The 12,107-nt window shown below is 50.7% G+C and overlaps 1 protein-coding gene across 1 annotated transcript in view; it reads right to left on the minus strand.

The window, feature by feature from the left end:
- Positions 1-10,933, minus strand: part of SCARB1 (scavenger receptor class B member 1) — a 68,823-nt gene extending 57,890 nt beyond the window's left edge. The window contains exon 1 of the mRNA XM_084819697.1: positions 10,756-10,933. Within this exon, the coding sequence (XP_084675823.1) occupies positions 10,756-10,884 (129 nt within the window). The 5' untranslated portion in view covers positions 10,885-10,933. The remainder of the gene's footprint in view (positions 1-10,755) is intronic.
- Positions 10,934-12,107: the final 1,174 nt, after the last annotated feature.

Genomic DNA, 12,107 nt, shown 5'->3' on the forward strand with positions numbered 1-12,107 from the left:
TGACCCTGGCAGTGAGAGAGCGCTGGAGGGGGGCTTGCTGGACGCTTGGCGCACACGCAGGGAGCGGCGCCAGATGGAGGGCGCCGAAAGGAGGTGTAGCGCTCGTTTGGCGCGCAAACAACAGTCGCATCCCGAGGACCCAAGGGAAAGAGGGAGGATCTCTCCCTAGCCCATAAGTTCAAGGTCTTCCCGTGGTTCTCCTTCAAATGGGGACCAACTGCCTTACCTGGAGCTTAGGCTACTCCGCTATCTTTCCCCAGTACTGTTCCTTGCTTAGTTGCTAGTGATTAGCATCTGAAAGAGTCATAAAGGAATAAAGCCTTGGAAAGAATCCTCGTCACCTGTGTCCTGAGTTGGCTGTTGGAGGGGACTGCAAGAGGCAGCTGGGGCGCTCCTGACAGGGATCATCTTAGTCCCCCCCATGAATGACAGATGGTTTTAGAGGCAGATGTGGCTTAACCCTAGGTGCGCAGGACCTGCTCCTCCGCTGAAAAAGAGAGGGAGGCACCAACATGCAGGGCTGAGGAAAACCTGCCCCTCATTCCCGTCTGCTACCGGATTGCAACTTTAACAGAAAGGCCTCCCCTGACCCAACAGCATTCTTGGATTCCCAGAGTATTCGGATGTGGTCCAATAAACAGCCAAGTGAAAATGTCTGATCAGGTACAGTCCCGCCACTGAATGCCTTCTGATAGAGATGTCTTTCCTCACATTAAGCCAGCCTTCCACAACACAATGCCCTGCGGCTGTTTGCCTACAAATCCCATCATCCCCAGCCACCGCGGGGATTGCAGTCCCAACACATCTGGAGGTTGCCAGGTCAAGGGAGACTGCATTAGACTCATTTGTGTTTAACTCCTTCATTCTTTCCGTATCCACAGTGGAGAGGATCAACCCCCCTGTGTCTTTCTCTGCCAGTATCACCCAGAACTCCCCCATATTCCCCCCTACTCCTCTTAGGAATAGTTTGCACGAAGCTCATGTTACTAGAAGAGGAAGCTTTTCTGCTGATGCCCAGAAAGTGGTGTGTCAGCTGCCAAAGGTCTGTCACAACAATTCTTCTCTTTTTCCCCATGCCGATGAAAACTGGATTTCTGCCTTATGCAGCTATGAAAGGCCCGGGGATTTATTTCCACCCATAAATTTGATTCTAGTCATTTAGGACCTGATCGAGACCTTTCCTGTAGAACAGCAAAAGCACAAGTCACATGGCTCTCAAGAATCGACCCTGGGCATCCTGCTACTTATAGCAACACACAGCTTTTTCCTTCCACAAGCGTTCACAGCTCTTTCATCTGCAGAATCACATTGGTTTCCATTCCAGTTTAACATTCTGCCTGCTAAGTTGAGTTATGCTCTCTTCTGCCTTTTCTCGGCAAAACAAGTGAAACGTATTCACTTCTAGATATGTAATTGGGTTTTTCTTTAACTGTAGATTGCCCAAATTATGTCTTTTAAAATGTTAAATTGGCTCTCTTAAAGATGGTCAAAGATCTAGCTTCTTAAACTCTACAATGACTGGGGCTGGATCTACACTTACCACCTGCCTTTCACACTACACAGTAGCTGCCCTGAATTGGAACCGGAATTTCCCACTTCTGTGCTCCTGCTTTCAATACCCTAATATCCCGGTATTTCCCCTTAATGTGCTCTGATTTGCCGCCTTCGCTACCATATCCAGTCCTAGTCCCCTCCCGCACCTGTCCATATGCAGCGGTGTTTGTATTTCCCTCCTGTCCAATCACAGCTCTCGACGGCCCCATGTCTTCTTCCAGCTACCGATCGCATAGCTCAGCAGCCCCCGTTTCCTCAGCAACAAGCAAAGGGCTGGATGTGCGCACACTTGTCTGATCTCGGAAGCTAAGCGGGGTCGGGCCCGGTCAGTGCTTGGATGGAAGACCACCTGGGAATCAGGCTTCCTGCACTGAGCAGGGGGTTGTTGTATCCCTGCAAATGGGACCAAGTTTGACCCCCTCCTATCCCCCGCTCTGGATGTTTTTTTTGTTTTTTTAAATTAAGGCGTTATCCTCACAGAATCGGGGCTTCTCCGTGATGTTTTTTTTTTTCTAATTCATGCATGATCTTCACAACTTCGAGGCTTCGAAGATCATGCCTCAATTAGAAAAAAAAACATTGCGGAGAAGCCCCGATTCTGCGAGGATAACGCCTTAATTTTTTTAAAAAACATCCAGAGTGGGGGATAGGAGGGGGTAAAACTTAGTCCCATTTGCAGGGATACAACAACCCCCTGCTCAGTGCAGGAAGCCTGATTCCCAGGTGGTCACCCATCCAACTACTGACTGGGGTCGACCCCACTTAGCATCCGAGATCAGACAAGCGCATGCAGGAAAAGAGCACAGCAATCGAGTGTGAACCAAGCTTGCGCATTCGATGAAGCACTGCAATGGGGAAAATGGGTGAGTGTGAATAATCACGTCTTAATGCGGGAGCGTTTAACCCGATGGGACAGCGAATTCATTGTGATGGTGGGCGCAATGTAGATCAGCCCTGGGTTCACATAACTTGCTAACCCAGTCAGTGGTTGAGAGTGGGTTGTTGTTGAACCATGGGTTGTTTGTTGAACTGTGCGTTAGCATGCTGTCTGAATGCAGCGCATTTTCCATAGGGTGGGTTGTTAACCATGCAGTGTGGCTTATTTTTCTTGAATAAGCCACCTTGAGAACCCATGGTTTGTTGTTGGGTTCCTCATGGTGGTTAACAAGCCACATTGGGTGGTTAACAAGCCACCCTGTGGAAAATGTCCCTGGTTCAGACAGGACTCTAACCCACAGTTCAACAACAACCCACACTCAACCACTGATTGTGGGTTAGCGTGTTGTGTGAACAGCCCCGACGTAAGTGTATATCCCTCCCTTTACTCTCTTTTTAAAAGGAGTTGACACACATTCATTTTTCTATGTCAGTCAATGAAGTGGGTTTTTGTTTTTCCTAAACAGGACAGAAAGTCTAGGGCCATCTTAAAGACTAAACGATTTATTGCAGCAAAAGCCTTCATGGAAATGGGTTCTAGTCACCAGTTGCACGAAATGTTATTGTTAGGCTGCAATCCTAGGTACACTTATAGAATCATAGAATTGGACGTTATCCTTGGAGGTCATCTAGTCCATCCCCCACTCGATGCAGGAAGCAACTACAGCATCCTCGGAAGGCGACCATCCAGCCTCTCTGCTTAAATACCACCAATGGAGGAGAAGCCACCACCTCCTGAGGCAATGTTGTTCCACTCTCAAACAGCTCTTACCATTTGAAATGTTATCCTAATGTTTAGCCAAAATCCACACCCCTGCAATTTCCAACCATTGCTTCTAGTCTTGCTGGTTATGCCCTGGAGCAACAGAGAGCAAGTCTGTCCCATCTTCTGCATGACAGACCTTCCGATATTGGAAGACAGCTGTCATGGCTCCCTTTGAACTCAGGAGCAAGTCCCATTCAAATAAATTCTGAGTAGATGTTCATAGGATTGTACTGTCTGTTAAAAAATGTGTACACCCCACACACTACAGAAAGCCATGAAACACAAGAGGGACAGCCTGTGACTTTCCAAGGCTAAGCTCAAATGTACACTAGATAAGTCCAGCGATCATTCACAGAAACAGTCATCAACAGCAACACAATTTAACATATCTTTGCTATGTTGTATTAGTCAGATGGGGGAGGAGAAAACCTGGTTTTGAGTGAGCCCTAAATAGAAAGGATCAGGGTCAGGGTGGACACTGAGCCCATAGAATCCCAGAGTAGTTCTGATTCGGAGGAAGAGCAGTCGCTCCTGGGAGAGGAGCGCGCCCCTTTTTCCCAGGGCCCGCAGCTGACAGAGATTCCTCCCACCAACATTCCTAGATTAGAAAGCAGTCCAGGGAGTGACCCAGCACCGATAGCAGACTGGTTGGATGCAGACGCAGAGAGCGGCGCCAAATGGAGAGCGCGGAAAGGAGGCGTAGCGCCCGGTTGGCGCTCAAAGAACGGTTGCGCCCAGAGGATCCAAGGGAAAAGGGGAGGGATTCTCCCTAGTCCTTATATTCAGGGGTCTGCCAGTAATTGCCTTTCAAACGGGGACCAACTGTTCCAACTTAGGGCGTAGGGATGCTGCTTCTCAGATCTAGTTGCTACCTGTAGAGTTGTAAGTTGTAAAAGAAGAATAAAGCTTTGAAAAGAATCCCTTTGTCTGCGTCTGGACTTGGCTACTGGATTAGACTGAGAGAGGCCTCCAAGGAGCCCTTGACAATCAGATTCACAGGAGGAAAGGAACAGTACAACAGAAGTTTTACACACCCCATCCATTCATATAACAAAGAAATAAAATGTTGAGAGGAGAGTGGGAAAGATTCAATCTACACTGGATAGTCCTTAATTATCTCTCACCTTCCTAATTTACACTGCATATATTGTCTATATCGATGTTTCCCTTGCGCTGTTATCCTTGCATTTCTTTTTTGAGAAGAGCCTTGAGAAGAGAAGGCTGAGGGGAGATATGATAGCGCTCTTCAAGTGCTTGAAAGGCTGTCACAGAGAGGAAGGCCAGGATCTCTTCTCCATCATCCCAGAGTGCAGGACACGGAATAATGGGCTCAAGTGACAGGAAGCCAGATTCCGGCTGAACATCAGGAAAAACGTCCTGACTGTTACAGCAGTACAACAATGGAGCCCATTCCCTAGGGAGGTGGTGGGCTCTCCCACACTGGAGACATTCAAGATGAGGCTGGACAGCCACCTGTCAGGGATATTCTGACTTGGACTCCTACATTGAGCAGGGGTTGGACTCGATGGTCTTCTCGAGTCCCTTCCAAACCTACGATGCTACAATTCTCTGCAGCGCACGACTGGAGCACGCTGGTATTGCATATGTTTGCAATATACCCTTTAGTTCAACAACCTGACCTATCTGCCTTTAAACCCTGGTAATCCTCAAATGCTTGAGGGAGAAAGGTCAGTGTAGATCTGATAAAATTAAAACAAGCACCTGGAAAGAATACCCCAACATGATCTTATTTGTTTGCCTTGGGAACCCTACGCAATGATTTGATTCTCAGTTTGCTGTGAAAGCTTGTTAGAAAACGAAAAATAAATATAGATAATATTGCACTCACGTCCCACTTGTGGGCTTCCCATTGGGGGTATCTGGCTGATCACTATTGGAATAGAAAGCTGGACTAGACAGGCCTTTGATCTGAAACATATTTCAGTAGACTACTAAACTTCTCAAAACTTTTAGTGTTCTCTCTGCACTTAGGAAGTCCCCAATTCTGCAAGCAGAAAGCCAAGATTCTGAAAATTGGGAGAAATATTACTTTCCCCAATTCTTTCTCTTTCCTGGATTAGTTGTATGGGTGATCCCAACCAATCAGGGACAACGTATTCCAGGAGCTGCTAGATGCCAGCTTGTACAGAGTTTGCAGACATTCTTTCTAGTCGACAGTAAAATGCAGCCTGGAGTGTAACGGACAAGAGAGGAACCCAAAGATAGTGCCCATGGCCCAGGCAAATTCACTAGCCTCTCCTGTAAAATGCCAGCCCCCCTTCCGCCAAAGAAGGAGATCACAGCATCACTTGCTTCCCAGACTGCAGGTCCCTGAGATTATCAGAGAGCTAGTGGGATGTCTATTAACTGCTTAGCAAAGCCCTCCCTACCTATTAGCCTCAGCCCCTTTGCAGCCACCTTTTTATTGGCTGTGTGGTGATTATTACAACAACCCTGGAAGGTAGCTTAGTATTATAAGAATGACTAGCAGCATGGACACTCCAAAGCATCATACAAATAGTAAAATATTACTATGAGTGGGAGGTTTCTGCACCCTGAGTTAGCCACTTATTAGCCTCCATTGAAGGGCCAGTTTTCTGCTAGGGGAGAGGACAGCCGCACCAGTTGTATCGCAATCGGGTGCTTATTTTGCAAATGCCTTTATAAAAAAGGGATGCAAACATCCCCATTAATCTGACAAAACGCCCCACCCAATTTGCAACACTTTGTCTCTAAGGCATTTGGAAGAGACGCTCATTACAGATTTCAGCCACAGTTCAGCAACCTCCTTAGGAAGCAAATTCACGTGATCTAACCATTTTACCACACAGCCAAATTTTTAAAGGCCATAAGACCAGTGCCACAAGAATGAGGGTCAAGAGACGGTATTCTTATGCTTCTGCCCATCTTGATTTAATCCAGCTATTGATGAGCCATAGCTAGTAAGAAACACACACGTTCACTGAAGCCATGCTTTCAAATGGCGTTTCTCCAAGTGAAGAACTTCGCCCATGCATCCCTTCATCGGTCCAATTTTCAATCTGTTTCATTGTTGCTGTTGTCGTAGTCGTCTGTGTGGCTTGCTTCACCATTGTGTTTTGCACATTTCCATGCATGATTTTTCCATCATGCAAGATGACGAATTTGCATGCACGGATCCGGTCACAATAGCCCAAACCCACACTGTCCGTTGACTTTCCTCATGATTTAAACAAACAAGAACGAACAGCAACGCAACACCGGCCATAGAGGTCGGCGCCGCCAGCGTCACAAACCAAGGGGGGCAGTTCGTACTGTTCGTTTCATCCATTGAGCCCATAGCCTGCACACAGTCGTCCCTCCCACCCCCAAAGCATGTGACCCACCAACTTGCCTAGACCACCTCCCCCTAAATCCAGCCCTGATTACACACCCCAAGCAGGAACAAACATCAAAAATATTGAGATTTTGGAGAAGGGGGGGGTTAAAGTAAATGTCTGCCAGGAAGTTCACTTTAAGATGAAGGTCACTGCCGTATTTTCATAGAAATGTTTTCCACTCACATTTGCAGGATGCAACAAATGGTGGGAATAAGGCAGGCGGCAAACGAGGCATCCTGCTCTGCAAAACATGGCCCCTCCAGGAAATTCCTGACTTGTGTGGCGGATAACTTCCTCCTACAGAAAGTAGAGGAAGGAACTAGAGGATCGGCTATCCTTGACTTGATCCAAACATCAGAGATGACTTAGTGGGCAAAGTAGCAGTTACAGGAACTCTGGGGGAAAGCGACCATGTTGTACTTGAGTTCTTGGTTTTACGGGAAGCAAAAGCTGAATGTAGTCAAATGCGTACCCTGGATTTTAGGAAAGCTGATTTTAATAAACTCAGAACAATGATCAGTAAGGTCCCATGGCAAGCAATGCTAACGAGAAAAGGAGTCCAAGTTGGGTGGGAGCTTTTAAAAAAGGAAATTCTCAAGGCACAATCACAAGCAATTCCAACAAGAAGACAACAGAAGAAGCCAATGTGGCTTCACAAAAAGCTTAGGGATGACCTGAAAACAAAAAAGGACACATATAGGAAGTGGAAAGAAGGCCAAGTAACAAAGGAAGAGTACAGGCAGGTAGCACAGAACTGCAGGGATGGCGTCAGGAAGGCTAAAGCTGAGAATGAGCTGAGGTTAGCAAGGGATGCTAAAAGCAACAAAAAGGCTTTCTTCAGCTACGTGCATAGTAAAAGGCAGAGGAAAGAAATGGTGGTTCAGCTATTAAATAAGGATGGCAAAACGATAACAGATGACAAAGAAAAGGCAGAGGTGCTCAATTCCTACTTTGGCTCAGTCTTCTCCCCAAAGAGGGTCTATGACCCCCCTGGCAAAGGCGAAGTACAGGCTGAAAGGGCTGGATTGCAGCTTGAGATCAATAGGCATATGGTCAAGGAACACCTCATTACTTTGAATGAGTTCAAATCTCCAGGGCCAGATGAACTGCATCCTAGAGTCATAAAGGAACTGGCAGAAGAACTCTCAGAACGGCTGTCTAATCTCTTTGAGCAATCTTGGAGGACGGGGGAAGTGCCAGATGACTGGAGGAGGGTTGTCCCTATCTCCAAAAAGGGTAAAAAGGAGGAACCTGAGAACTACAGACCAGTCAGTCTGACATCAATCCCTGGGAAAATTCTGGAGCAGATCATAAAGCAATCCATCTGGAAGCACCTTGACAACAATGCCGTGATTACTCAAAGCCAACATGGATTTGTCAAAAACAAGTCCTGCCAGACAAATCTGATCTCATTTTTTGATCAGGTAACCTCCCTTGTAGACCGTGGGAATACTGTAGACATCATATACCTCGACTTCAGCAAAGCTTTCGACAAATTGCCCCATGATATCCTGATGAGCAAACTAGCTCAAAGTGGGCTAGATGAAACAACGATCCGGTGGATCCACAGTTGGCTACAGAATTGGACTCAAAGAGTGCTTATCAATGGGACCTTCTCAAGCTGGGGAGAGGTAACGAGTGGGGTACTGCAGGGCTCAGTCCTGGGCCCAGTGCTCTTCAACATTTGTATTCATGACGGGAAGGAGGAGGTGCAGGGAATGCTGATCAAATCTGCAGATGACATGAGATTGGGTGGGATAGCTAATACTTTGGAAGACAGAAACAAAATTCAAAGTGATTTGGATAGACTGGAGCGCTGGGCAAAAAACAACAGAATGACATTTAATAGGGACAAATGCCAAGTTCTGCACGGAGGAAAAAGAAACCAAATGCACAGTAACAAGATGGGGGATACGTGGCTCAACAACACTACAAGCGAGAAGGATCTTGGAATTATTGTCGATCACAAGCTGAATATGAGCCAACAATGTGATGTGGCTGCAAAAAAGGCAAATGCTATTTTGGGCTGCATTAATAGAAGCATAGCTTCCAAATCCCGGGAAGTACTCGTTCCCCTCTACTCAGCACAGGTTAGGCCTCATCTGGAGTACTGTGTCCAGTTCTGGGCACCACACTTTAAGAAGGATGCAGACAAACTGGAGAGGGTTCAGAGGAGGGCAACAAAGATGATCAGGGGACTGGAAACAAAGCCCTGTGAGGAGAGACTGAAAGAACTGGGCAGGCTTAGCCTTGAGAAGAGAAGACTGAGGGGAGATGGGATAGCACTCTTCAAGTACTTGAAAGGTTGTCACAGAGAAGAAGGCCAGGACCTCTTCTTGATCATCCCAGAGTGCAGGACACGGAATAATGGGCTCAAGTTACAGGAAGCCAGTTTCCGGCTGAACATCAGGAAAAACTTCCTGACTGTAAGAGCAATACGACAATGGAACCGATTACCTGGGGACGTGGTGGGCTCTCCCACACTGGAGGCCTTCATGACGAGGCTGGACAGCCATTTGTCAGGGATGCTCTGACTTGGATTCCTGCATTGAGCGGGGGGTTGGACTCGATGGCCTTGTAGGCCCCTTCCAACCCTACTATTCTATGATTCTATGAAACCAGCACAGGACTGATGTCAGTCTCTTCCCCCCATCCGGTCCGGTCCTGTGGCCCCTGCTCTCCACTCCTGGCCAGGCAGTAAGTTACCAGACTTGGGAAAAGGTTGAGCTAATTTCATAGAGGAGAAAGCCTCCATCATCCTCAGCTGTTAGCCATGAGAGCACACCTGAGCAGCCTCACCCCAAGCTGGTGCCCTCCAAGTGTTTTGGGCCACAAGCCCCAGGATTCCTGACCATTGGCCATGCTGCCTGGGGCCGATGGGGATCAAAGTCCAAATCATTTGGAGGGCACCGGCTTGGGGAAAGTTGGGTTGGAGCACTGGATTAGAACCAGTGGGGTATAAATTTCCGCTCATCCATGGGCAATAAAGCCCAGTCACACAGACACACACACACACACACAGCCTACCCTGCCTTGCAGGGTTGTTGTGAGGATAACATAGGAAAGGGGAACAACAACCCCCCCCCACACACACACACACCACTTTGAGCTTCTCGGAGGAAGGGCAGGCCTATAAATGTAGTAATTAATAATATTTATTACATTTCTATACCACCCAATAGCCAAAGCTGTAATAGTTAACAGCTACCTCTATGTACAATACACCTCGGAATACCAGTATATGGGGGAAAACAACCAGAAAGGGTTACTGTTGCTGGATGTGCTTGTGGGCGTCTGTGTCCTAGAAGCACCTAGCTGGCATCTTTGGGAAGCGGGACTCTTATTTATTTGTTTCATTTCTATAGTGCCCAATAGCCAAAGTTCTCTGGGCCGTTAATAGCAACTGAAACCACAAAATGCAATAAAATACAGACAAATACCATATAAAAGTTTAAAACTACAATATAAAAATAAAAATGACTGAAAAGAAGCTAGCAGCAGGGCAAAATTTAAAATACAATATGAGATGTAAAACAAACGGAAAAACTAAAATGCCTGGGGGAACAAAAACGTCTTCACCTGGAGCCCAAAGGAGCACAGTGCAGGCGCCAGGCAACCCGCTCGCGGAAGCTCATTTCACAACCGGGACACCACGGACTTTCGTTGGGCAGTTTTGTTATGATCAAGCTCCCCTTTTTGAGAGCCAAGAGGGGAATCCGCAAGAGCAGCACGCCGCAGAACACCACTTGCAGGGGCATCCGTCCTAGGAGAAGACTGCGGACTCGTTGCCCTGGTTGTGTGACAGACCCCTGCAAGCAGGGTGCGAGGCTCGGGGGCGTCCGCGATCGGTTCCACCAGGGCTCTTCTTACGTTCTTAATGGAACCTCCGTATGTCGAGGCAGCATACCTCGGCACACCGCGAACAGCGCACTGGGGAAGTCCGTTGGCGCCGAGCCCTCGCTGGCGGGCTCCCCGGAAACACCTCGCCGGCCACTACTGGGAACAGGGCGCTGGGCTAGGGAGACCTCTGGTCTGCTCCAGCGGGGCTTTTCTTTGACTGAGGGCGCGCGCGCGCCCCACGCGCCCCGCCGTGCGCCCGGGGAGACCTCCGAAGCTCTCGCCCGCCCCCGAAGCTCTCACCTTGGCCACCTGCTCCCGCAGGAAGCCGGGCAGGGCGACGATCATCACGACCCCGAAGGCGAGGCAGGCCAGGCCGGCGACGCCCAGGCCCGCGGCCGCGCGGAAGGGCTTGCAGCAGCCTCCGCGCATGGCCAGCCAAGAGCGGGCCGCCGGGAAGCTCGCCACCCTGGCAGCGGCCGCCGCGGCGCAGGCCCGTTTACGGGCTTCGGGCTCCCCCCGCCCCGCCCCCTCGCAGGGCCGCCCCGCCGGCGGCCGCGTGGGCGGCGCTCGACCCGACGCGGGCGAGCAGCCAGGCGGGCGTGGCGAGCAGGCAGCCCGGCCCGCGGGCGCTTACGCCGGGATGAAAGGCCGCGACCCTCTGCGCGCTTCCTCGGGAGCAAGCCGCTTGGCGCTCAGGCGCGTCCCGGGAAAAAGGCCGCGATCCTGTGCGCGCTTCCTCGGGAGCAAGCCTCCTGGCGCTCAGGCGCGTCCCACGAAAAAGGCCGCGATCCTGTGCGCGCTTCCTCGGGAGCAAGCCTCCTGGCGCTCAGGCGCGTCCCGGGAAAAAGGCCGCGACCCTCTGCGCGCTTCCTCGGGAGCAAGCCTCCTGGCGCTCAGGCGCGTCCCGGGAAAAAGGCCGCGACCCTCTGCGCGCTTCCTCGGGAGCAAGCCTCCTGGCGCTCAGGCGCGTCCCGGGAAAAAGGCCGCGACCCTCTGCGCGCTTCCTCGGGAGCAAGCCTCCTGGCGCTCAGGCGCGTCCCGGGAAAAAGGCCGCGACCCTCTGCGCGCTTCCTCGGGAGCAAGCCTCCTGGCGCTCAGGCGCGTCCCACGAAAAAGGCCGCGACCCTCTGCGCGCTTCCTCGGGAGCAAGCCTCCTGGCGCTCAGGCGCGTCCCGGGAAAAAGGCCGCGACCCTCTGCGCGCTTCCTCGGGAGCAAGCCTCCTGGCGCTCAGGCGCGTCCCGGGAAAAAGGCCGCGATCCTGTGCGCGCTTCCTCGGGAGCAAGCCTCCTGGCGCTCAGGCGCGTCCCGGGAAAAAGGCCGCGACCCTCTGCGCGCTTCCTCGGGAGCAAGCCTCCTGGCGCTCAGGCGCGTCCCGGGAAAAAGGCTGCGATCCTGTGCGCGCTTCCTCGGGAGCAAGCCTCCTGGCGCTCAGGCGCGTCCCGGGAAAAAGGCTGCGATCCTGTGCGCGCTTCCTCGGGAGCAAGCCTCCTGGCGCTCAGGCGCGTCCCGGGAAAAAGGCCGCGATCCTGTGCGCGCTTCCTCGGGAGCAAGCCTCCTGGCGCTCAGGCGCGTCCCGGGAAAAAGGCCGCGACCCTCTGCGCGCTTCCTCGGGAGCAAGCCTCCTGGCGCTCAGGCGCGTCCCGGGAAAAAG

The sequence above is a fragment of the Heloderma suspectum genome, chromosome 13, assembly GCF_057233095.1.
Source record: "Heloderma suspectum isolate Gila_16-S chromosome 13, 16-S_ref, whole genome shotgun sequence".
Taxonomy (NCBI): Eukaryota; Metazoa; Chordata; class Lepidosauria; order Squamata; family Helodermatidae; genus Heloderma; species Heloderma suspectum.